The sequence below is a fragment of the Vipera berus genome, assembly GCF_964194415.1.
Source record: "Vipera berus genome assembly, chromosome: 5".
Taxonomy (NCBI): Eukaryota; Metazoa; Chordata; class Lepidosauria; order Squamata; family Viperidae; genus Vipera; species Vipera berus.
This window is the reverse complement of record NC_138207.1, coordinates 36,966,851-36,992,911: the sequence shown is the minus strand read 5'-3', so window position 1 is coordinate 36,992,911 and position 26,061 is coordinate 36,966,851. Positions and strand designations below refer to the sequence as shown.

Below are 26,061 nucleotides of genomic sequence, written 5' to 3'. Positions count from 1 at the left end.
TAAAACAATGCTATGGGCAAAAAGTCACATTAAAGTTAGGAATTTAATCTAATTCATAATAATGTATATTCCATACTTTCTACAGGAATCATGGGCTGTCTTTTGCTGGAGCTCTTTAAGAGAGATCATGCAGAAACCTGTGCTAATGTCTATGGAGATTCTGATTAAAGAAGCAAAACATTTTCTAGAAAAAAAAATCCAATTGCCTTTTGAAAAGCAACTTTGGGACAACAGTGACTTGGGCTACATGACCTATAGTCCCCTGAAATATGTAATTGTCTGCAAAACAGGCTCCACAGACAAATAAGAATAGTGAGCTTTGTTGTGTAAATGTACTGAAAACTTCATATTTTCTAGTATAAAAATCCCAATTAAAAAGCAATGCGATACAGTAGCTTTTACACTGCAGTTTGTGCTTTGATCATATACCTTTAAAACTATTAGTTTTTAAAGAAAATAGTTTGTAGCTGTAACTGTAGATACTATGGACTGCAGGTAGTCTTCGCCTTACAATCATTAATGTTTAGTGACCTTTTGAAGTTACAACAACACTGAAAAAAGCTTTATAACCATTTTTCAAACTTATGACCATTGCAGTGTCCCCCACAGTCACATAATCAAAATGTGGATGCCCTGGCAACTGGCATGTATTTATGATGGTGGCTGAGTCCTGGGGTCATGTGATCACCTTTCACAACCTTCTAACAAGCAAAGTCAATGGGGAATCTAGATTCATTTAACAAACATGTTACTAACTTAACAACTGCAAGGATTCACTTAACAACTGTGGTAAGAAATGTCATAAAATGAAGCAAAATTCACTTAACCATTGTGTTGCCTAGCAACAGAAATTTTGGGCTCAATTGTGGTTGTAATCAAGGAATATCTGTATTAAATAGAATTAAGTGACAATTTCTAAAGAATTTTTCACATGCATAATAAATAGGCAAATATAAATAATGCTTACTGAACATGATGCTTTTCTTTTATTACCTCTGCTTAACTGTTTATTTGTAATCTCTCCATCAGTTAAAGTTCCATAATTTCCCTCTATAGCAATACTTCCATTTATCAACGTTTTTGGCATTTCTTCTAATTGCAGAAGGTTCAACTGTAAAGGAGAACTACACCGTGACTGGTACAACGTTGATGAGGACTGACCTTGTAGACCCAAGGACTCTGGTGTACAGGAATGGGACAGCTTATTTTGGCATTCTACAACAGGGTTCTTTTCACTATTTGTTAGAGAATTATAACATAGTGGTTGTGCTGAAAAATCTACCTCAGGAGGGAACTTGTTTGAAGCAGCAAATGGAGGAGGTGTTGTAAGCAAAGTTTCTGACGAGAAAGAAGGCTGAACAGAAAAACCAGGTGGCTCAAGACAAGTCTGAGGAATACTATTATTTGTCTGAGGACATTCATGGTTAGGGAGAACAAGTGCTACTACTGGAGTCATTAAGGGTGGAACAAACTCAGTTAATGGCAGAGGACAATGTTTTTTGAAATCCTGTGTTTTATTAAAATAAGATAGGGAAACGTCAGGAACTGCTGGTGTGATTCCTGTAGTTGGAAAAATGGTAGGCATAATTGTCGAAACAGGCACAGTTGGATAACTTGCTTGTGAATGATTTGATGGAGTACAAGCTGCATTATTTGGGCTAAGCAGAAGAAAATTATGCAAGGGTTTGGTACCAGATGTTATATTGTTTGAAGAATCATACTGCTTATGTCGTTTTTGTTTATATTTCTTGATCCTTCCAATTTTCTTCAAAGAAAAAGCTATCCCAGAACCACGATGTAATTCACACACATCTAGAAAAAGTGAGAAGTTATTTAATTGTGTCTGAACATCTGTTTTGACTCTATTCTTTTTTTTAATTATTTCTATCCAGCCATTTTTTCATATACAACTCAAAAGAGCAAACATATCAAAACTCCCTCCTTCTCTTATTTTCCCCACAACAAGAATCTTGTGAAGAGTTGGGCTGAGAGAGAGCGATTGGCCCAAAGTCACCAACCAGTTTTTTATGCCTAAGGCAAGACTAGAACTCAGTCACCTAGTTTTTAGACTAATTCTTTAACCACCACACCAAACTGTCTCTTCCTAGAACAGTAGTCCCAAATCTTTTCGGTGCCATGGACCAGTTCCACGGAGAGAGCTTTTTCTGTGGACCAGGGAGGCATGGGTAGAGAGAGCTTTGCTCATTTGTGTGGCCCGGTTTCTGGTGCACTGCTGACCGGTGGTGGTCCATAGCCCTGGGGTTGGCGACCCCTGTCTTAGAAGACACACCTTTTGATTTGAAGAATCTATGCTAGCTGCAGAGGTGAAAAATTTAGTAGGCTTTTTTTTTTAAAAGTCTTGCCAGATCCTGAAATATTTTAAATTTGGTTCTATTTAAATGCCTTGTTATAAAACATTTCTAATTTTTCCATTTCCAGAAGCGATTTTAAAACTGAAATCTGCATAAGTACAATAAATACTCCTTGTTTTGCATTCAAAGTGACAAATCACACTACTTGTAGATTGAACATGATAACTTAATCTCATTTGTTTGGCTAACAGTGTTTTTTAAACTTGGCAACTTTGATGTGTGGACTTCAATTCCCTAGCCAGGCTCATAGGTCTGAGATCCAGTATCGACCTTTGGAAGAAGCATATAATATAGCACATATCTACATTTGTACTGAACTATGCACAAATTCCTAAACAAATTAATAGTAATTATTTAAAAAACATACCATGTTCCTCTGGGAATCCTTTGCGTCTTTTTTGAAAGTAGCAATTGCAAGCACATTTAAAAGTATGGAACCTTTTTATTTCTTTACACTTATTCAGAAAACTCCACTCTTCTTTCTGAGTATGTATTGCAAGGCTATCCTTTGTAAGACCCAATTTCTTAAATATAGCTTTTCCTTTGTTCTCTTGTGAACTGTTAGAATGTAGAACAATAGTTTGATTCTCTGTGGATTTTATCCCAGATAGATTGTCTTCTATAATTTCTAAAAAAAAGTTGAATACAGACATATAGGAATTTTTTAATGTTGTTAACATGTTAAGTGTAAATGTTTATAGTAGTCTGCCCAGGTTTGTTCTATTTATACAGGAAAGAGAGCACATAATTATTACAATTAAATTTCTAAATAAACTTCCTACATTTATTCTAGAGAATATAGAATCATATTCTGTCTCATAACAAAAGTGGTAGTACTATACCTAATTCAGGCTGTGTTTTTTTATCTTCAACATGAACTATGGTGCTGCTGTAGCTGCATTGACTGACAAAAGATATTACACTTTCAGGTTGTCCAGGAAAAGTCAAAGAAGTTAAATGAGCATCCATAAGAGCTGAAGCATTGGATGTATCAGATGTTTCCAACACTGCAGGACCTATGTGAATTTTTGACTGTCCCCTTTCTTTTCAGTGACAACATAAACACACCATATACACAAAGAGAAAAGAATAAAAAGAATAAATGCAAATTTTTCAAATAAATCAAACATGATGTCAGGTGAAACTGTCCAGATCTACTAGACTGAGAAGCAGCAAACTTCTGAGAAGTCAAAAATATGATAAAGATTAGGAAAGGTTTTATATAGTGTAGTTTTTCAGCATTCTAGAATTTTTTTAAACTATATGTGCTTCACTTTTTTATTTCATGAGTTTGTAAATATGTTTTCACTGATAAAAGTTTCCATCATTGTCATCAAGACTAAAGCATTGAATTGCCATTCCTTCTGGCTTATACAGATTTAGGCTGAGGAAGAGGAATAAAATATTAGAACTGTTATTCAATTTAATGTCCAAGTACTTTATCTATAATGGAAGCAAATATTCCCTGCAATACGTTTTTGAAGAAATGTTTCTGAATGAGCACAAGAACAGGAGTTATTTTCCTCTTAATTTCAATACTTAGATTTATTTAAATGCCTGTGCACTGTAAACTAATTTGTTCATAAACATGCTGCAATCTATTTCTAAGACTGGATTAAATCAAAATGGTCAAATTTTGGTTGTTGAAAATTATTCTATTCTTCTTTTCTACTACTCTCTCTGGTCTTCGAGAAACCTAATAATACAGAACACAGATAATTACCAGTAACGTGAATGTATCACAAGTTTCCCTGCTTCACTGTTGCTGGTTCTGGCTGGGAAACTCATAGTCTAAATAGGATCATGGTTGAAGAAGAAAAGATTGACTTTCTTAAAGTGACTGCTTTACATGCGTTGTAAAGCTCAGCTTAGGAAAGACCATATTATAAGACTGAATGTTGCCCAAATGGAAGCTGGAATCCTAAACACACTTGGATAAGAAGTAACATTAGTTGAAGATAAATGTGCATAAGACTTCTCTGTGAAATCCACAAAAAATCTCTCCAATACCTGTGGATGTTTTTGTTGTATTAGCATTCATTTTCTCTCTATATATATCAGTATTCAATGCTACATCAGTATATGGTGTAGGGCGAGTCATTTTCTGCACAGTATCAGCTGCATGGCAACTTTCCAAGTATCTACAAGAAAAAGTAACTTTAAGTTTATAAAAACAGTCACTTCAAAAAGTGCATACACAACTTAACAGTAATTCAGTGAAATACAATATTGTTTACCTAATAACATTATATAAACAACTGATCTGTTGATATGAATATATCATTTGTTCTCTCCAAGTTGATTCTTTTGCAGCTAGACTCCTTTGACAAGCAGTCCCAATGCCATCATTTTCAAACAATTGAGTGGTACTATTGGTATGATCACGGTAGTCAGTGTGTTTCTCTAAGCATCATAAAAATAAAAATAATACAGAGGTTTATTTAGTTTTTCTCCCATAATCAAACATTCCAAAGACAGGAAACTGATAAAAGCAAACCTAAGATCATAGGCAACTCAAGATTGGGTTGTGCAGCAGTTAAAGTGCAGTGCAAACTGCCCACAGCCTGGAGTTCAATGCTGACGGGGCTCAAGATTGACTCAGCCTTCCATCCTACCAAGATTGGTAAAAAGAGGAGCCAGATTGTTGGGGACAATTTGCAAATAAAGCTTCTACATTGAAACCTTCCCAGAGAGTGCTGTAAAGTGTTATGGGGTAGTATGTAAACCTAAATGCAATTGCTATCTAAGCATACAGGAAATACCACACAAAATGACTACTGTTAGAGGGTTGGACTGGGTGCATTTGACCAAAAATATAGTTAAAATAATTGAAGATATAGCTAGAATAACTGATAGTAATTTCTTTAAATTGTCTTTGCTTTATACCTCTATAAGAATTCTTCTGATTTTCAAGCTTTAATCTAGAATCAAAGTAGGCGTGAGTTCTGTCCACACTTCCATTTTTACAAATATTTTGAGAAGAAATCTGGAATCAAAATGAAACAAACAGTCTTTAAACCATACTTGATGCATGCTTATTTGGAATAATTAATTAGAAATTGTTTAATTGGCTCACATTTATGAGAAAAAACACCATTACCTTTTTCTCATTAGACTGAAAACATTAATAGAACACAATGTCAAACTTACAGTTTTCTGTATTTTCTGAGTATCTTCATTGTTTCCATTGCTGTCACTGGATGAAGCCACACTCCTTAGGTGCTCATGTGATCCACTGCTGCCCAAACTTCCATAGCCACTAGAGCCACTATTATATATAGGCTAAAAATAGATTGCAATAATATTGCAATAATGAAGGACACTGCTAGTCAGAAGCCTTATTTATTTATTTGCATTCCTCCTTTATTATTTTCATAAATAACTCAAGATGGAGAACATAGTCAACACACCTTCCCCCTCCTATTTTCTCACAACAATAACCCTGTGAGGTGGGTTCAGCACACAATAATGATATTTAAAAATGCCAAAAGCAGAATTCCATTTGCAAAATTATCAATATTTTGAAGGTGCTAGTTACATAGTTCATGTACTTGTGTTTGTGTGTGTGTATAGGTAGACCTCAGCTTACATCCATTTGTTCAACAACTGTATAGTTACAGTGGTCCTAAAAATGGACTTATGACCAGTCCTCAAAGTTTTGACTATCACAGCTCCCCTGCAGTCACATGAATTCAATCTGGGTGGTCAGGTGCTTGGCTTGCAATCATCATGTTGCAGTGAGCTGTGTTATGTAATCGCCATTTGCAACTTTCCTTCCTGGCTTCCCACAAGCAAAGTAAATGTGGAAATCAGCAGAGAAGGTTGCACATCATGCCCATAAATCACTCCCATCACTTTTTCTGCTGAGCCACATTAGAGAATGGGAGATCCTGGGGATCACCTCTAACTGCCTGCCACTTGCAGCATCACCCTATTTGTCCATAGTCTCTACCTTCCGTCCTGCTTCTTCCATAAGCCCATATGAGTCTTGGAGTTGTGATGTCAATAAGGACTACTGAGAACATCATCACTATGTGAAACGGTCATGTGACTTCATGCTTTACAAGTGCATTGCTTAGCGATGGCAATTCTGGTCCAAACTGCAGTTGTAACCCAAGATTATCTGCTTCTCACATGAGTGTATGTATATCTGTGTATAAATATATAATAAATAAATATCATACTTGTACTAATAGCTTATGTATTTGTCCTGTAATTTCTTCAGTATTAGGATGTTGCATTTTTTCTTCTCCGTGTTGAGGTGCAAATACATCTTCATTCAAAGTGCTCCTAAAAATCATTAATATATAATGACAAGTGTATTGCTTTCAGTTACATATAGTTTGTTTTTTCTATGGCATCTATACACATTTAAATCAAATATTGATCAAATATTCAGGCCTACAGTCTCCAAACATTGGATTATGTATTCTGAAGCAACTCTTGACAAGACTTGGAAGATCTGGGAGAATTGTAAGTTTTCTATAAACATTTAGTATTCAACACATGCAATTTTTAATGCAGTTGTGAACTCCCTGGTCATTAAATAAATAATTTATAAAATACGGATGCAAGTTGGTACCACTACCTTAATTTGACATTTTGACTTTCCAAAAAATATTCGTGATTACTAAATGAACATAAAGTAGACTATCTAAGACTCCAAATTTAGTCATAAACTACCCATATATCATATATTCCTGAAAAAAGAAAGCTGAGAAACCTGCCACAGGACGACATCCAAACAATTATTTCAAAAGTGACCTACAGTTTGTGCAAAATGTTTAGACTTCATTGCAGAACAAATGAGCTTGTTCAATTACATAATTCAATTCCCAAAAGGAAATCATTAAAGCCTCTTTACATAGTAGTCACAGCGTAAAACATTGCTTTTCACGTAGCTCCTCCAGAATTAATGAAGTATATTCTTATCACTATTAACAGGAAAGAGAATTAGTGGTAGGCAGGTTTGGCTATAACACTGAATATGTTGATTTGAAGAAATATTATATTGTATAACCAGTACCTGAATAAGCTACATTGGATACAGTCTGCAATGGCATCCATGATGGAAATATGGGCAAAACAGTGTAAGATGCCAGTCATACAACTGACAACAGTTTTTCTAAAATAGACTAATCTGGACTAATTCCCCCTTCAAGGGAAGGGGATAAGGGGAACTCAAATTATTTTTTACTGTCTTACCAATTTGGACCGGCCTTTCCTAGTACCAGCTTTTACACGTAGATGTAATATAGATTGGTACCACACGACAACATGAAAATAAATAAATAATCCCTTGCCTATAACTAGGGTTTTATTTTATTATTTATTGTTATTATCTTTTAAAAATTTAGGCAAGCTATATATGTAAATGGCTTTCTATCCAATCTGGCACTGAGAAGTCCACATCTGTTCCTACAGAAGAAAGAAAGGGGGGGGGGGAAATATTCATTTATACAGAGGAGCTCTTTAATTGTATAATTAGATTTTGGTGAATTCTAATGTAAGGGGACCTCTTGCAAACAATTCATCTTATGAGTTGTTTTATTGATGCTAATTAATTACGTTCTAATTTCTTACGTTCTAACTTTGTGTCTTCCAATTATAAATGAAATCTTTCGACTCCAAGGATTGATGAAACTGGACCAGCTTGTATCCAGAGTTACGTATTCACCATTTCTAGTACAGAATCTGATTGGTGAATAATCAAATGGTTGTCCGCCATACTGAAGTACTGTAAAAAAAATTCATGCAAACTTTAATAATAAAGAAGTAGAGAAAATTGATCTTTTGAAAATCACTATAAAACTATGTAACTTGTAAATATTACAGGAGAAATGACTTGCTTGCGAACAGTTACTAACAGTTCGATGAAAAAAGCTTTGAAATTGAGTTTCAGAATGAATAATCTAATTTGTTTTTTGATCAGTGGAAGATGAAAAAAACTGCTAACATGAAAATGTAAAATTTACTTATTTTGTCTTTGCATTGCTGAAAATATTTACAAAGTATTTCTAAATTCAAGATTCTAAATTTTAGACTGGATCTAGACTTGGAATGGTCAGAAGGCTGTATTAAATTCAATATTTATAATATTTTAAATCAGGGCTTTTCAACCTTTTCACCCATTATATGGCAACATCCAAGTACCACCAGTTGCCTAGCAAGGTGTCTAAAACCTGACCCCCCCCAAAAGGAAAAAAGTGGTGAAGGTAGTCCTCGACTTACAGGTAGTTCTAGTTCGCTTAGTGACTGTTCGAAGTTACAATGGCACTGAAAAAAGTGCCCCCCAGGCCACAGCAAAGCAAGACACCTGCCTGCCCGCCTGGTGGCGCTCTTCCTCCTGTCCGAGGTTTTCATTGTTGTGAGCATTTCTGTTGAGGATTGGCAGTGGGGAGTTGGGGGGGTATTTGGTTTTTATCCCCCGCCCTCTGCTGGGTAGTTGCAGCAGGTCACTTCACATGACACTGGGACACTCTGACCATCATGAATATGAATCAGTTGCCAAGCATTTGAATGTAAATCACAAAACCCTGGAGATGCTGCAACATTCCAGCTGATCGGAGCTTCTTCTGGGCTCAGCAGAAGCGCCAGGATCAGCACCGTGGTCCAGCTGGAGCCTGGCGCTGATCCTGGCGCTTCCACTGAGCCCTGACAGCCCTGCAGCTCCAGCCATCTCTCACTCAGGCTTGTGCAGTGCTGCCACCGGTTCAGCTCATTCCCCTCCCCCGCTACCACTTTTCTAGGATGGCTGCATACCACCTGCCAGGTGCCAATGTACCACAGGTGGTACCCGTACCATTGGTTGAAAAGCCCTGTTTTAAATGGTCAAATATTTGAAATTTTCATAACTCTGAAACAGATTAGAGTGAGGCTATTGAAGAACTGAAGGTTACTGCAAGGACACAATTAACCACAATTAGATATTAATATACATATATGCAGTGGTGGGATTCAAATATGTGAACAACTGGTTCTCTGCATGGACGTTGCTTCCGGAAGTTCGTTCTGGACGTGGGCCTCCGAGGCCCAAAATGGACTTCTGGAAGCAGTGTTTCTGCATTTCCGGTGGTCCATTCTGGGCCTTGCGAAAAAGGGCTAGGGCTTCAGCTGGTTCACCGAAGTCAACGAAAAATTAGCTACCGCTTCTCCCAAACCGGTGTGAACCAGCTGAATCCTACCACTGCATATAAGTTATTTTGCTAAAGCCATATTTGAAAATAAGGCTGTGTATGGCATTAAAATAAGTGCTTCATAAAGCACTGTTCTTCATAGTGTTAAAGCTGTCACATTCTCTGAACATTTGGCATATTGATTCATAGATACTCCTCTCTGTGAACATTTCTGTGTGGGTACAGAAGACATTTCCTTTGAGACTGTGGATAATCTCAAATCTTAATTCATACACATACACATCTCAATTTTGAATTCTTTATGTATCATGTTTTTTTGGTGTCATAATCAAGGTTTTATAACAGTGGGCCTAATTACTGCTTCATCTATTCTCTGTCACCTATAATGTGTGTTAATATAGACAAAATCCTGTGCACTCCCACAGAGAGGGCCTCCTCAGGGTGCCGTCGGTCAGGGAATGTCGACTGGCGGCCCCCAGTGGGAGAGCATTCTCTGTGGGTGCGCCTGCCCTCTGCAATCAGCTTCCTGTTGAGCTCCGGATGGTTCCCGACCTTCACTCTTTTCGCCGTGACCTGAAGACTTGGCTATTTGAACTTGCCGGCCTGGACTGAGGGACTGGGATTTTAGATCTTAAATTTTAAAAATTTTAAATTTTAGAATGTGTTTTATTGTTTAGGGCTATTTGGTTTAATTTCATTTTAATTTTTGTATATTATGTGTTGTTCATAGTGTTTTAATTGCCCTGTACACCGCCCTGAGTCCCTTGGGAGAGGGGCGGTATATAAATCCAAATAAATAAATAAATAAATAAATAAATAAATAAATAAATAAATAAAATGATAGCTTTGCTCAGATACTTGAATCTAAAAATAAACAAGACAGAAGAGAGTGGAGTGGAGAGAGTAATGAACCAAAATTTAATCAGATCATCAATTATTTAAATATTTCTTAAAGCTCCATGAACGATCCTTAGGCTCCATTACATTGGTTTTCTTCAGTGATTGCTTCCCACCCTTCATGAAAAGCAAAAGTAGAAGAACGTACTTTTTTTGTGAATTGTTAGCATTAAAGGCCTGTCACTTGGATGAAGATGTAGTAAAACAGGAGTTCCAATTAAGTCCTGAGGTAAGTATCCCAACAGAGGAACAGCTCTTAAAGAATTTGAATAAAAATAAAGCAGAACACATTTTATACATGCAATATATCAATTTAATTTCAATTGAAATAAAATGAAAATAGGTATATCTGGAATTTATGTCACACTTAAATTGGCAAAACAGTGCGAAAAATAGTATATCTCTTTATAAAATTTATATAATACAGAAGGTTATAGAACTCAGGTAGCAGTATGAAATAGCCATGCTGTCCTTTAATCCAGGGATCCCCAACCTCTGGGCTGTGGCCCACTACCAGGCCGTGGCCTACTTGCAACTGAGCCGTGAGAGCGGCAGGCTGACATACTGCACACGCACATGCTCAACTTGTATAAGTTGCACTGCACACGGTGTTCCCTGCACACCAGCCCGCCGCTCACAAGGCTCAGTTCCACTCTCCCCTCTGCCGGGCTGCCAAGACGCAATCGTTGGGGACCGCTGCTTTAATCTTTATAACGCAAGTTTTCATTTAGAACTTAATGACGAATTTCTGCTATTAGTAATGGAGAGAAAAGAGGAATGAAATCATTCTGAAAGAGGAATTATATTTCAGGTTTTATTATATGCAGATCTTTCCTCTTCATAATCTGACAAAAGCCAACATAAATGAATGCATTGTTATAATATATGTACATTACCTGTTTTCATTATTATTTTCATAAGTGCAGCAAAACATATATTAAAACATTAAACATGGTAGTTTTAGTTCACCTTTCATCTACTTCTTGGAATAAGCAACTTGGTGAATGGATGGTTGTAAAGATCCTTTTATTTGAAGGAATTCTAGGTGCTGAAAGAAAAAAATATATAATTAATAGAAATTTAAAAATGTATGTAAACAGAATACACTAAAGAAACAGATAATTTTTGGAGTGTTCAACTTCTTCACATCTACTGGTACTAAAAGCAAGATGACCTATCAAATGGTGGGTCTAGTTTGTTTTAATTCTGTGGTGCTTTTGTATTTTAAATACAAATTTAAGACTAATTAAGTTTATTGAATTAAGTTTATTGAATTTATATACCGCCCTTTTCCCGTAGGCAGTGCTTTTTTTGTAAAAGAAAAAGGTGCCGGAACTCACACATGTCATACAACCTGCCTTGCCTACCCTACAAGGTTCCATCCAAAAAAGGTGCCGGAACTCCGTTCTGAGCGTTCTGTGAGAAAAAAAGCCCTGCCCGTAGGACTCAGTTTATTTCTCACTTAAGAGAAATAAACAAATTACAGTTATCTGAATTTATGACATTAAAATACTATTAAAATAAATATAATTAAAGCACTTAAATCCTTGAATTGAGTTATTTTATTGAGATTAGCTAAGCCTATTTTTACTGGATAGTATTTAGAATATTACAGGAAAGGATAAACAAAATCTTTATTTCCCAACACAAACAACAAAGAATATTCTACGCGGAAAATATTTCCCCTCTTTAAATCCACAAAGGTGGTGGACAGGAAGCGAATGAGCGATGGGTGGAAGAAAGCAGAGGATAGCAGAAAAACAGGCCTCTAGTTGGGTGTAGAGATGAATGGAACTGAGTTGTGTCTAGGACCAAAAGAGCCTCTGAGATAAGGCTAATGAGGGAATAGGTCTCTTTGTCAATCTTGACTGTACTGGCTTCATTGTGGCATGCAGTGGTGGGGAGGGGAAGATGAGATTTTGGAAAGAGTCAGCAAGTATATTTTCATACATGCTGTTTAGTCAAGATTGTTATCAAATGTACACATGCTAGGAGCTTTCAGCATGGCTATTACACAGGAGCAATTTATAAAAAAAAGTCATAGTGATAACAATAAAAAAGGCCTCCCCCTCCCTCATCCTACCTAAAAACCCTGCTTTAAATGTCATGTTACTTGCTATTACTGTAAATGACTTATCTCATTGAAGATTTAACCTCTGAATGAAAATGCTGACTTAGAAGTCATCTATCACCTGGAGGAGAAACATTTCTCCCTTCAGATCTGTTTCCAAGGTTACTTAGACCTACAGTGGCATGGTAAGTGTCTATGGTGTAGGAATCTATGGTAATTCCATCTTGCTGACTCAATTTTCTATGCAACAGCTGACCAATTTATACTTATGTGCCTGGTTCACTTAGGATTGTTTTGTTCCATTGCCCAATTTGTTGCCTAATATTTCCCATTTCTAAGATATTGTGGGCACTTTGAAAGAGGCATTGGGTTGTATCAGTCTTCTCATCTTGGTGGAGTTCAATGTCCACAATGAGTTATTCCAATCAAGAGCAGCTCAACATTTTCAATCAACAACCATGGACTTTCCCAATTAGTATCTGACTACACAAATGGAATTTAGCATATTCTCAACCTGGTAGTCTGTTAGAGTAAAGTTGGTATTCTAAAAGGCAGAGGAGTGCTATGTAAGATCACTTTGATCACTAGTGCCCTTTAGTTTGGGCACTAGTATAACCCTCTGAAGGAATAGTGAACTGGTTAAAATAGTTTGTCCTATATGACTAATATATTCAAATGGTTTATTGTTAGCAGTATTATTAATTAAAATGGTATGGGTAGTAGACAAAATTATTCAATGAAACCTTCTCCCTTGCAAAAAAGTCCCTTGCTTATTAGGAAGCTGAGGGAAATTTTGAGAATCAAGCAGAGACTGAAACCCATTTGTAGTTAAATTCCACAGCACTGAAGGCAGTTAATAATCCTTCTTCATCTGCCTTACTCCAGATGTGTAGTCCAGCACTCTGGACATAAGTGTAGAATACTGATTATCTAGATCCATTTCAATCAGGTTCAGTTGGGATATGGGATAGAAACCGCTTTCCTTGTCTGGTGGATGAAATATGATAGTAATAAACTACATAAACTGGTATTTATTTATATTCTTAGACCTGTCAACTTCTATCAATACTATCTGCAAATGTTATGGACTGTCATGAGGGACTGGGCTTTGACAGCTTTACAGTATGACCGTTACAATCTTTCTTGCTCGATAATGCTAGAGGACTACTGTTCAATAGCTAAGCGACAGGACTGTGGGCTTACAGTATATGGAGCTCCATCTTTCTCCAATTTTATACAATTTCTGTATGAAACCATTTAAAGAAATCTTTACAATGAATGATATGCTTATGACATCAAAATATATTACTCCATACCATTTAATTTGAAGTCAAATTGACTGATACTAAAATTATCTACTCCATTATTGAGTAGATAAAAAATTAAATTCAGACTAGATAGAGCTTTCTTGATAAGTAGAAAACAGGCGCTAGGATTTGGGTTCAGTCTGTTCTGGATAAGGCTGCATTACTCTTGACAGGACAAATTTACCTCCAAATGGACCATAGTGGTGTACAATAAAGCAACCAAGCAACCAAATGATCATAACACAAAAACAAAATACAGGAATAGTCATTCCTAAAATTGTCAAAACTATTTTAACCAGAAAGTATACTAATAAAGAATAAATTGTCTAATACAGAGGAAACATGTTTCTCATATTGTTCCCAAGCTAGGACACATACTCGCCTCAGAAACAATGCTCAGCTCCATTCTATTCACTTTTAGGAAAATAATGAGCTTTAGCCAGAACTTTTCAGAGTGAGTTAATTTAATAGTGGATGTAACTGTTTTTATTATAATTTAGCCAGATGCCACATGGGCAGATAAACTGTATATAAAGTATAAAAATGTAAACAAATAAATACAATATGGAAATAATTCCAGCAATTCTATTCACTTATAAATCCAGTTGAAACCAATTAGCTCTATTTTCCAATAGGTACATAGATACTGTAACAGGAGGAATGGGAAAAATAGGAGGCATTATATATTACTATAATACTAATACCAATAATTTCACATTCAAGTAAACATGATTAGTAACAGAGGTTACTTTAAACTAATTATCTTCCGAGTCACCTTTTCTACAAAGTACAATGGCTTTTTACATGGAAACCTCTCTATGTTATCAATGATAGCCTCCTCAAAAGATGAGTGGTTTTTTGTAAAATACTATGTCCTTTTTTGCTTTGAAAAGAAAAAAAATACAGTATTATTACCTTCATAACCAGAATGTACCTTTTCTGCAAGCAACACACAACAAAGCTGATCTTCCGCACCTTGTATTTTAATAAGGTATGGGGTCATACGAAATGGATGGTAGTGATTCTCATTTATATTCACTTTTCCTGCACTAAAAATTTGAAAAAAGCATAGTTCAGTTGTTATATTATAGTTTATAGTTTATAGTTTATTTGATTTATATACCGCCCTTCTCCTTGGTAGGGACTCAGGGCGGTTCACAGGGCATATATAAAAAAGACAATACAAAAATTAAAAAAGGATTAAACCCATGCCCAATTAAAACAGTAATACAAATTTAAAAAACAATTAAAAACCCATAATCCCCCATCAGGCCAGACCAGCTATTTCAAACAGGTGGGTCTTCAGGTCCCGACGGAAAGTTCGGAGGTCTGGTGCCATCCGGAGCTCCACCGGCAGTTGATTCCATAATGCCGGAGCGCCCACAGAGAAGGCCCTCCCCCTGGGGGCCACCAGTCGGCATTCCCTGACTGGCGGCACCCTGAGGAGGCCCTCTCTGTGGGAACGCACAGGGCGGAGGGGAATCGATGCCGGCAGCAGGTGGTCCCTGAGGTATCCCGGACCCATGCCATGTAGGGACTTAAAGATCGTAACCAACACCTTGAACCTCACCCGAAAGACAACTGGTAACCAATGCAGCTCGCGGAGCAAAGGTGTAACATGGGAGTACCGGGAAACTCCCAAGACAACTCTCGCGGCCGCATTCTGTACCAGTTGGAGCCTCCGAGTGGTCTTCAAGGGAAGCCCCATGTAGAGAGCATTACAGTAGTCAAGGCGAGAGGTCACGAGCGCATGAGTGACCGTACACAGGGCATCCCGGTTCAGATAGGGCCGCAACTGGCGCACCAGGCGAACCTGGGCGAAAGCCCCCCTAGTCACGGCCACTATATGATCTTCCAGGGTAAGCCGTGAATCTAGGAGGACTCCCAAGTTGCGAGCCCTATCCACGGGGGGTAAGAGCTCACCCCCCATAGAAAGAGATGGAACATTTTGAATGTCCCGGGATGCCGGAATGCACAGCCACTCAGTCTTGTCAGGGTTGAGTTGAAGTCTGTTCCTCCCCATCCAGACCCGAACCGCCTCCAGGCAACGGGACATCACGGCGAGGGCATCACTGGGGTGGTTTGGGGTCGAAAAGAAAAGTTGGGTATCATCGGCATACTGATGATACCCAACTCCAAAACCACGAATGATCTCACCCAGCGGTTTCATATAGATGCTGAACAGGAGAGGCGAGAGAACCGACCCCTGAGGAACTCCACAAACGAGAGACCTAGGGGCCGATCTCTGCCCCCCTGCCAACACCGACTGCGAGCGTCCCAGGAGATAGGAGGAGAACCACTGAAGAACTGTGCCTCCCACTCCCAATCCCCTGAGACGCCGCAGCAAGATACCATGGTCAATGGTATCGAAAGCCGCTGAGAGGTCTAATAGGACTAGGACAGAGGAATACCCCCTATCCCGCGCCCTCCAGAGATCATTCACCAGAGCGACCAATGCCGTCTCCGTGCTGTACCCGGGCCTGAAACCCGATTGGTAGGGGTCCAGATAATCCGCTTCATCCAGGACTAGAGGGAGCTGATGCGCCACCACACTCTCAACAACCTTCGCAAGAAAGCGAAGGTTGGAGACTGGACGAAAGTTGTTCAAAACAGCTGGGTCCAGGGCAGGCTTCTTGAGGAGAGGTCTCACCACCGCCTCCTTCAAGACGGTGGGGAAATAACCCTCACTCAGAGAAGCAGATATAACCGCCTGGAGCCAGCCTCGTGTCCTCTCCCTAGCTGCATAAACCAGCCAGGAAGGGCACGGGTCCAACAAACATGTGGAGGAGCTCAGCCTCCCCATAATCCTGTCCACTTCATCAGGGGTCACAGAATCAAACTCTTCCCAGATAACATTGACAAGACCGCCCGTGTCCTGATCGCCTGACTCTGCCCAGCTGGAGTCCAAACCGGTCCGAATCCGAGCGATTTTATCCGACAGATGTTGACTAAATTCCTCGGCACGACCTTGCAAGGGATCCTCCCTCACCTCCTGATTAAGAAGTGAGCGAGTCACCCTAAACAAGGCGGCCGGGCGATTATCTGCGGACGCGATGAGGGTGGAGAAGTAATTACACCTCGCCACCCTCATCGCTGCGAGATAAGACCTAATATAGGTTCTTAACCGCAACCGGTCGGGTTCGGATCGGCTAGACCTCCAGCAGCTCTCTAGGCCCCGTTTCCGACGCTTCATCTCCCGGAGCTCCGCGGAAAACCATGGAGCTCGCTGGGTTCTGCGCCGGGTCAGGGGCCGCAAGGGTACAACCCGGTCAAGTGCCTCAGCGGCTGCCCTTTCCCAGGCTTCCACTAAGGCATCAGCCGAGCTGTGAGCAGTGGAGGCAGGTGGGGACCCCAGCGCCGCTTGGAATCTATCAGGATCCATTAAGCGTCTGGGGCGGTACCATCTAATTGGCTCCGTACCCCCACGGCGGGGGGTGGCAAAGCGGAAGACCAGCCGCAGGAGATGATGATCGGTCCATGACAGGGGCATAATAAATGGAGAGCCCCCACCTAGATCATCCAACCACCGTCTAGATAAAAAAATCAGGTCAAGGGTGTGGCCTCCTTCATGAGTTGGCTCTGAAATTACTTGCGTCAGGTCCATGGCCGCCATGGAAGCCATGAACTCCCGAGCTAGCTCAGATGAACCTCCCAGGGATGGTAGATTGAAGTCTCCCAAAACTATAAGATTGGGAAACTCAACCACCAAACCCGAGAGGATATCGAGCAGCTCGGGCAGGGCTGCCGCTGTGCGACTAGGCGAAATGTACACCAGCAGCAAGCCCAACTGCGCCCCAGGACCAAATCTCATAAAGAGAGACTCACACCCGACTATCTGAGGAACGGTGGTCTCCCGCGGACATAAGGTCTCCCTAATGGTAACCGCCACTCCCCCACCCCTACCTTGAGCTCGTGGCCGGTGTAGCACCCGGAAGCCTGGTGGGCAGAGGTCAACCAAAGGGACCCCACCCTCTAGGCCCAACCAAGTCTCCGTGATGCAAGCCAGGTCCGCATGCTCACCCTCAACTAAATCCCTAACGAGGGGAGCTTTATTAACCACGGACCTGGCATTCAGGTACACCAGCCGGAGCTCAGGAGGCTGCACATCCCCGCTCCCGGGACCTCGGGGAAGAACCAGATGTTAATATAGATGATTAAATATGGTATAGTTTTGGGGATTTTCACAAATGAATGTATTTTTTTTATTCAAATGGGGAAATTTCCTATTTTTTATTAAAATGTTTCATTCATGTCTTCTGAATAGTAATCAGTGACGATCAAAGGCAAGGATTGCTGCAGGGAAAAGTAGCAACTTTTTTATGAGAAAATACAAGGGCGTGCCTCAGTCCAAGTCCCCACAAAATACTGACTATTGGTTATCATAGTTTGCAATACCTGAAGCGGCAGAAGAAAGATTTTTCCTTCAGGAACTCTTGTTTAGCAGACTCTAGAAAAATATTTAAAAGATTTGATAAGCTACAAAACTCTGTGTTCCTTTGGTATTTATTCTGGTAAAACAGAATGTCAATGCTGAATTGCCGGCGGAACAATTGCTTGCACCAACCAGAGTGGAAAGCATGTTTTAGACAATGTGAAGAGATCACTGAAATGGTTATGCCAAGCCTTCAAAGTATCACCTGCCATTTCACACAACAAATTAGGCTGGAAGCTACAGTTGCTTTGTGAAGTGCCTCAATAAATCATTTGCACAGCCCTTGTATGCATGTTTATGGTCCGTATTTCCCATCTATGAATTAGGCCCAAGGGAATGGAGTTCTGTATCCCACAGATAGAAAGATGATGGTCTTGGCCAGGGGTAGGCAACCTTGGCTCTTTTATGACACGTGGACTTCAAGTCCCAGAATTCCTGAGCCAGGTCTTGGCAAGGCAAGTACAAACATACAAGATAAAACAAATTCAGTTACTAAAGAATCAATTAAATTTGAAAAAGAAATTATAATAAGCAAGTATCTCTTTTCAGATTAATAGCAATCACAGAGATTACTTGCAAATATCTGGCTGCTACAATGAACTTTAAAATCTACCAATGACATAATTATTTTTTATCTGTCAAAATGGACTCTTATCATTTCAGTGTTAAATAAGGTATGACAAAGATTCTCTAGGCTCGCATATGCATGGCAAAAGGATAAAGAATAAATACTACAAGACAAAGTATTTTCAGTTTCACATTACAACTGATATATTCACATTTAACAAAAGGAAAGCAGGAAAATGTTCCCGTATAGCATTGCTGTAGACATGAGTTCAATTCCCAATATTGTGAAAACTTTCCTCAATGGAGAAAATTTTGCAGATACAATAATTTTATAATTATCAGTTTTAAATTTATTATAGGTAGTCCCTGTCTTGCAATCACAATTGAGCCCAAAATTTTTGCTGCTAAATGAAACATTTTTTAAGTGAATTTTGCCCCATTTTATGACCTTTCTTGCCACAGCTAAATGAATCACTATAGTTATTAAGTTAGTAACATGGTTGTTAAATGAATCTGACTTTGCGTGTCAGAAGTTCTCCAAAGGTGGTCACATGACGCCGGGACATTGCAACTGTCATAAATATGTGTCAGTTGCCAAGCATCCAAATTTTGTTCATGTGACCATGGGGATGCTGCAATGGTTGTAAGTGTGAAAAACAGTCATAAGTCACTTTTTTCAGTACTGTGTAATTTTAAACAGTCATTAAATGAACTGTTGTAAGTTGAGGACTCCCTGTATATCACTTGGAAAACTGAAATTGATTACTATTTCCAAATAATTCATAATTTAAGATTTTAAAAGTTTCCCTCTTAAACTCTGACAGGAGTATGCAAGAACAGCTTTTAACCATTTGGAGTTATTATATGAAGAATTGCTTTAATCTGAAAAATTAAAGCTAACCACAAAACACATAACATTCTAAATAAGACAGCAGCCCCAACCTTTTTGGCTTTTTGGACCAGCGCAGGGCGGTGGTAACAGAGGAAATAGTTCTGCACAAGTGGTGGGATCGTGTGCCTGCCACTTGCACAAATGGGAGTTTCGTGCGTTTGCCTGCTTGTCTACCGCTTGTATGGCCCGGTTCCTACTTGTGTGGCACTGGGTTGCAGCCCAGGGGTTGGGGACCCCTGAATTAAGAGACAAAGAGCTAAGCTTTCTTTGGGCAAAGAAATTATTAACAAAAGCAACAGTTTCTTTCAGATCAAAGTTAATTCCTACTAATGGTATGGATAAGACCATTTAATTTTTTGTTCCCGTGGAACTCATTTGGCACTACCTTCTTCTGGGATATTTTTCATCTCCTAATCTAAATTATAGCCCTGATATCCCTGTGATTTCACAGCCATGGCCCAACCCTGCTTGTCCACTACCCTTTGACAGGTGCTGTCACCAGCTGCCACTTCATTAAAAATACAGCAATGAAACAGTGATCAGAGTTTGCCAAGAGAAGTGGTTTCATTATAAGGAGAAAAAAAATCATAAAAGCTCAAAAGAGTATTTGTGAAAAGAACTACACAATTATGGCTCTATATTTTTCATGAGCCAACAAAATTTTATTTTTATTTATTTTATTTTATTGGATTTGTATACCGCCCTATTCCCGTAGGACTCAGGGCGGTTTACAAGGCAGTTAAAACCATGAATACAAAAAATTAAAAACAATTAAAACAATTAAATTAAATTCAAGCCCCAAGAGTAAATCTAAAACCCAGTTAAATTAACAACCCCACAGTCTGGACCAAACAGATCGAAGAGCCAAGTTTTCAGGTCCCGGCGAAATGAGCGAAGGTCGGGGGCAGTCCTAAGTTCTGTGGGTAGTTGGTTCCATAGGGCAGGTGCACCCACAGAGAACGCCCTTCCCCTGGGAATAACCCGCCGGCATTAACCGGAGGTACCCTGAGAAGGCCCTCCCTGTGGGGGCGCACAGGACGATGGGAAGATGATGCCGGCAGCAGGTGTTCCCTTAGATAGTCCGGACCCAAGCCATTTAGGGCTTTATAGGTCATTACCAGTCTTTTAATTATTTTTTAAAGAAATATAAAAGTATAGATAAAACATATTAATGTAGGCACAATTGAAGAATTTAACTGACTTACCAACTCCATTGCAAATACTCCAAGATGGCAATCTATATGGTATAGTTGAGCTATAGAACACACTGACATCCTGAGGTGCCAGAAACTCCACAAATTTGGCATTTTTAAATAAATCTTTCTTACAACGGAGGATACAGGCAGCCTGATCAGAGATGTACAAAATTTTCCCAGTAGCCAAAGAAACAGCTACAGCAAACATATCCTAAAACATGATATATATTCAATGAAACACATTTTAGGTTGGCAAAATGAAAAGAAACACAAATGCTGTGAGCTACAAATATGCTAAACTAATGAGATATGGCAAAATTAACAATTTTTGGGTAACAAGAAAATGAGTAAATTAATAAATGAATATATTATGGCTTACTTTTGACTCTTAATGGTATGCTTCAGATCTAGATGTATTCTGAATTAAGTTTGGATAGTTCAGATATCTGAATCAAATTAAGATCTCTTTTAGGGACATGTATCATGTTTACATTGGGCAAATCAAAATAATTGTACTTTTTCAATAAATCATTTTAAATCAAATTATGGCATGCCTCAGTATTCAAAGAGGGCCAGCATTTTTTTAAAAAAAAAACAGAATCAAGCTCTCTACGAGGAACAACAAAATGGTTTTCTAAAAATCTATAAAACTCATATAAGACAGTTGCCTGAATTTGCATAAGTAATGGTGTGCATGTGCAAGCGTATGTATAATATACGTATGTATATGTTTTCGTACATGTTCATGGGTACATAGGTCTTGGTGTATTCGGGTCTTTTCCTGTGTAAGTCAAGCACCCAGGATGTTGCAGCACAGAACTCAGGATATCACTACACTAGAGCTCAGGATGTCATCACACAGCCCGTTACCCAAGTCGTTACAACACAAAAGACTAATGGGCACACAGCCAACACCTCAGCCACACAGGATGTTACAAAACAGCCGACTAAGCTGCAAACAATAACTCCATCATCCAATCAGGATGAAACAACACAGCCAACCGACCCGCTTACAGCAACAAAGCCAGCACCCCCACCAATATTTATAGAGAGACGGCAGCTCTGATCACGCTTTGCTCGCACAAGCACGAAGCCGAAGACACCAGCCTGAAGATGATGAGTGGGACCTCGTCGAAACGTTGCCAAGACACTCTCAATCTTACACAGGAAAAGACCCGAATACGCCAAGACCTGCTAATATATGTTTTCTGAGGTTTTCGCGGGTGTTTGTATGTGGATCTTTGGTCATTTGGGTTTTTTCCCACGTGGAGTTGAAGGTGTAGGAACGTTTCAACGGAATCCCATCCGTCATCCTCAGGCTGGTGGCTTCAGCTTCCTTCTTCTGGGAGAAGCATGTGGTAGTCACGCGGGAAAAAACCCGAATGACCAAAGATCTATCTATCTATCTATCTATCTATCTATCTATCTATCTATCTATCTATCATCTATCTATCTATTTATCTATCTGTCTGTGTGTGTGTGTGTGTGTGTACGCGCGCGCACACATATATACATACACATACACACACACACACACACACATGGCTTATTCGTTTCACTATTTTATTCAGCCTCCTCTCTCTTCTCCCCCCCAGAAAGCAGCATACATGGATTGTCTCCCTCACTATAATTTTATGCAAATGTATTAAAAGATTAAGTAACAAACATTGTATTCACTCAGTGAACATAAGGTTCACTATCAGTGGGAATCAGCATCTCCCTGGTTTAAGTCCAGAATCTCAATGGCTTTCCTTTATGTGAGGGATGTTAGTACTAGATACAGAAATAATTTAAATACTATAGATCATGGGTGTCAAACTCGCCGTGTCACGTGACATGTCACAACATATCGTGACTGTTTTTGCATTCCCGGAGCTGGGGTGGGCGTGGCCTCTGCATGATGCAACCGGCCTGCGGGCCAGCAGTTTGACACCCCTGCTATATATGCTTTAAACTATTAAAAAGAACTGCTAAGATTCCTTATTTGAGTTGAAGAAGATCATTTGCACATTTGTTGTGGGAATACTTACTGCATTCTTCATGGTGTACTTTGCAGTAATGTTTTTAACATCTTCCATAGTACAGGATAATATATCAAGATCATAGAGACAGCTTTCATTAATCATTGTCAACTGGTAATATTCTTCATTGGCTGCAGAAAAAAACAATGTGTACAATTCAAGCAACTTTTTAAATACTCTTTTATAAGGGTACACAATTTTTACTTAGGCTGATATTTAATTGTATTTTTAAATGAACAAATTTTCTGAGCTTAATATACTGATTCAGCTAGAAGTATACTTCTTAATTAATTTATTAATTATGAACTCTGAGTCAGTGTTTGGGATTTTTTGTTTTTGAAATGCTAAATTTTATAGCAATTTTGCTTTAACCGATGCTCCTTAATCAATTCATCAATCTTCCTCATGAGAAACTTATTGGTTGCTTATTGGACATAGATTTTCTACACTGATCACACAATTCAGATGCTCCTGGTATCTCTATAGTTTTGGCCCAGCAACATATAGTATTTATCTTAACAGTCATCACTTTAAAACAACCTGGATTTGGTGATGAATTTCAGTTGACGTGACTCCTTCAGCAGTCTAAAATTTAATCATGGCATGTTGCTTCCATTTTATGAATAGAAATTCAATCTTTTTCTACAGCAACTCCCACAAACTGAAGTGAAAGAAAAGATACTAAAGAATACAGTATATCAGAGCTTCTCAAAAGCCAATACTGCCATCTGTTGGTAATCTATTATAGTTTTGGAATGCAAATATATTTCAGAAAAATAGCTAAATTGGAAAAAATAGCTAATTAATGTAAATCTACCTTGGAGTTAAATTCATTTTAATAGAATCCATATCAATCTTGTATATATCCTATTTTATTCCATTAATCAAGTAGTACTGTGAAATACACATTGAAATTCTTGGCATTACTTTCATGTGACAGCTGTCAGTTTGTATGTGTCTGTATTATACATATGTGTGTGAGACAGACAGTGAGGAAGAATAGGTTAATATGAACTTTTATCATATAATTTTATTCAATAGTGTATATTTATATGAACTGTAGTTCACAGCCTCTTTTATTATAGCCTCTCTTCCTGTTGTAGCTTCTGCATAGTTTTAATTTCTGAAATACGAATATGAGTAGTTAATATAGTTACCTTTAATTTGCTTAATGCTCCTAAGTGCATATTTCAACGTTGTCAGGATACTTGATTTGCCTTTGATCTTTTTATAAGGAGGAAGATATCCTTTTAGATCTTGCAAAGTTTTTATCAACTCCTTCTGTGTTTTAGATTTAGAAGAATGTTCACTTCTAGACATTGTAAATGAAAATAATTCAGTTTAATGTAATTTTTAAGGTTTATTGAAGTATTTATAAGTATTTATTTATGCTTATGTGTATTTTATTTTTACAATATATAGTTCTTCAATAATGACTCTCAAAAATATGAAATATACTAATTCATCATTTATGTCTTCTAAGTTTTTTATGCTCTAGGTTTTTTATGATTAGGCTAATTACTTTCTTGCTGCAAGAATAATGTACTCATTAAGTTAGAAAGTCAGTAAAAAAACCCTATACTGAATTCTGCAATTAATTCAGCATAGCAGGGAAAACTGAATTCTATCATTGAACAGTAGTAAGTGCTGCATATTTAAAAAAGATTAGTCTGATTGTCCAGTACATCATTTTTTGGAATATAAAAAGAAGTGCATACTTAATCACAGCTAAAGGATTATGATAAAAATTGGCAGGCTCTTTAAAGCAAATTCTTCCATTTTTAATCACAATTAAAAATTAAATTGGCACCATTATTAATCCTTGTTCATTTTAAGGTCGGACATAATTTTTAAAATGTAAGTTAGTTTTGATGAGAATAGTGAAAGGCTGGAGAAATTATGCTATTCTACATCCTTGCCTTGTTGTGAAATAAGCACACTTAAGCACTGGTGTGAAAACTGCACAAATGAAATTCATCCATCATCATAATCTAAGTTAATATCCTGAAATGAAGTACTTTAGGATTTAAATAAATATATTCTGTGTTTGTCTCAATATGAGCATTTAGTTACCGAACATCCACAATTATACCAATTCAAATTACATATAACCATTGCTACACATATTCACATCATCAAGACAATTATTTGGGATCAGAATAATACCTTTTATAGTAATCAAAAGATTCCATAATTATAGCTGTTTCTTTAACATTTTCTTCACCCTCATTGCTGTGGGAATCATGCCCACTGGAATCATTTCCATTGGTATCATTTGTACTCATTTCCCCACTCATCTCAATATCTTCCTGAAGAATATCCCAATTTTGTTCATTCTCCATTTGAATATCCATGGTTTCTACTATAATTTTATCATTTGCTGTTTTCAAATAGTTGCTCATTCTAAACAATTTTAATGCCAATAAGTGCTACATAAATGCCAAAGAATCCAAGGTTTTTCAGAGCAAAGAATATTTGGACTTAGGAAATCAGTTGTGCAATACTACAGTAATGTTTTCCATTCCATATCCACACGACAATGTTTTCCAGTGTTCAAACTTGAAATATTATTTTAGAAACCTAAGGAAAGAAAAAACCCCAAACAAAACAGTTTGTTTTTGTTCCCTATATTCTTATTTATCTTGTCTGTCAAGTAACAATAGCATTGAAACAAATAATTTTATAGTAATTCAACAGCTGGCATTATTAGTGAATGAATCCAAATGAATCACAATCCTCTCTACAGTGGGTCACAGAAAAAAAGTCACATTTTTATTTCTCACATTTACTGTAGAATCTTTGTGAGAGAGTGTCACTACAAGAAATGAAAGAAAAAGATATCTGTATGGGTTTAAAATTCACACATGTATATTAAAGAACAAGCTACAGTTAATTGTTATAGCATGTTTAATAATGCTTCCCTTTCAACTATTTCTATAATAGCAAGAAATTTAGTAGTTATTCTTTTTGTTAGTGAACTACAGTAGTTTGCAATTGTTGGATAAGAAAAGTGTCAGGAAAGATGTCTTTCTTGCTGGAAATATATGAAAAATAAGGAGTGGACCTTCCAGCTATTTGGGATGGAAAGAGTTACCATTGTTGTAACTCAAGTTTATAGATTTTTTTAAAGTGCCAATTATCTCATCTAGAGGCAACTCTGGGCACCTTAC

The 26,061-nt window shown here is 38.1% G+C and overlaps 1 protein-coding gene across 1 annotated transcript in view; it reads right to left on the bottom strand.

Moving 5' to 3' along the window:
* LOC308669261 (period circadian protein homolog 2-like) overlaps positions 1–26,061 on the bottom strand; it is a 30,031-nt gene that overhangs the window by 3,527 nt on the left and 443 nt on the right. Inside the window, exons 2-17 of the mRNA XM_081329886.1 lie at positions 25,058–25,471; positions 24,049–24,203; positions 22,901–23,022; positions 20,880–21,081; positions 18,179–18,230; positions 14,699–14,832; positions 11,375–11,453; positions 10,554–10,660; positions 7,956–8,109; positions 6,557–6,662; positions 5,523–5,654; positions 5,259–5,358; positions 4,610–4,775; positions 4,383–4,513; positions 2,740–3,000; positions 968–1,812 (exon numbers count right to left, since the gene is read on the bottom strand). Of these exons, the coding sequence (XP_081186012.1) occupies positions 968–1,812; positions 2,740–3,000; positions 4,383–4,513; positions 4,610–4,775; positions 5,259–5,358; positions 5,523–5,654; positions 6,557–6,662; positions 7,956–8,109; positions 10,554–10,660; positions 11,375–11,453; positions 14,699–14,832; positions 18,179–18,230; positions 20,880–21,081; positions 22,901–23,022; positions 24,049–24,203; positions 25,058–25,293 (2,982 nt within the window). The 5' untranslated portion in view covers positions 25,294–25,471. The remainder of the gene's footprint in view (positions 1–967; positions 1,813–2,739; positions 3,001–4,382; positions 4,514–4,609; positions 4,776–5,258; positions 5,359–5,522; positions 5,655–6,556; positions 6,663–7,955; positions 8,110–10,553; positions 10,661–11,374; positions 11,454–14,698; positions 14,833–18,178; positions 18,231–20,879; positions 21,082–22,900; positions 23,023–24,048; positions 24,204–25,057; positions 25,472–26,061) is intronic.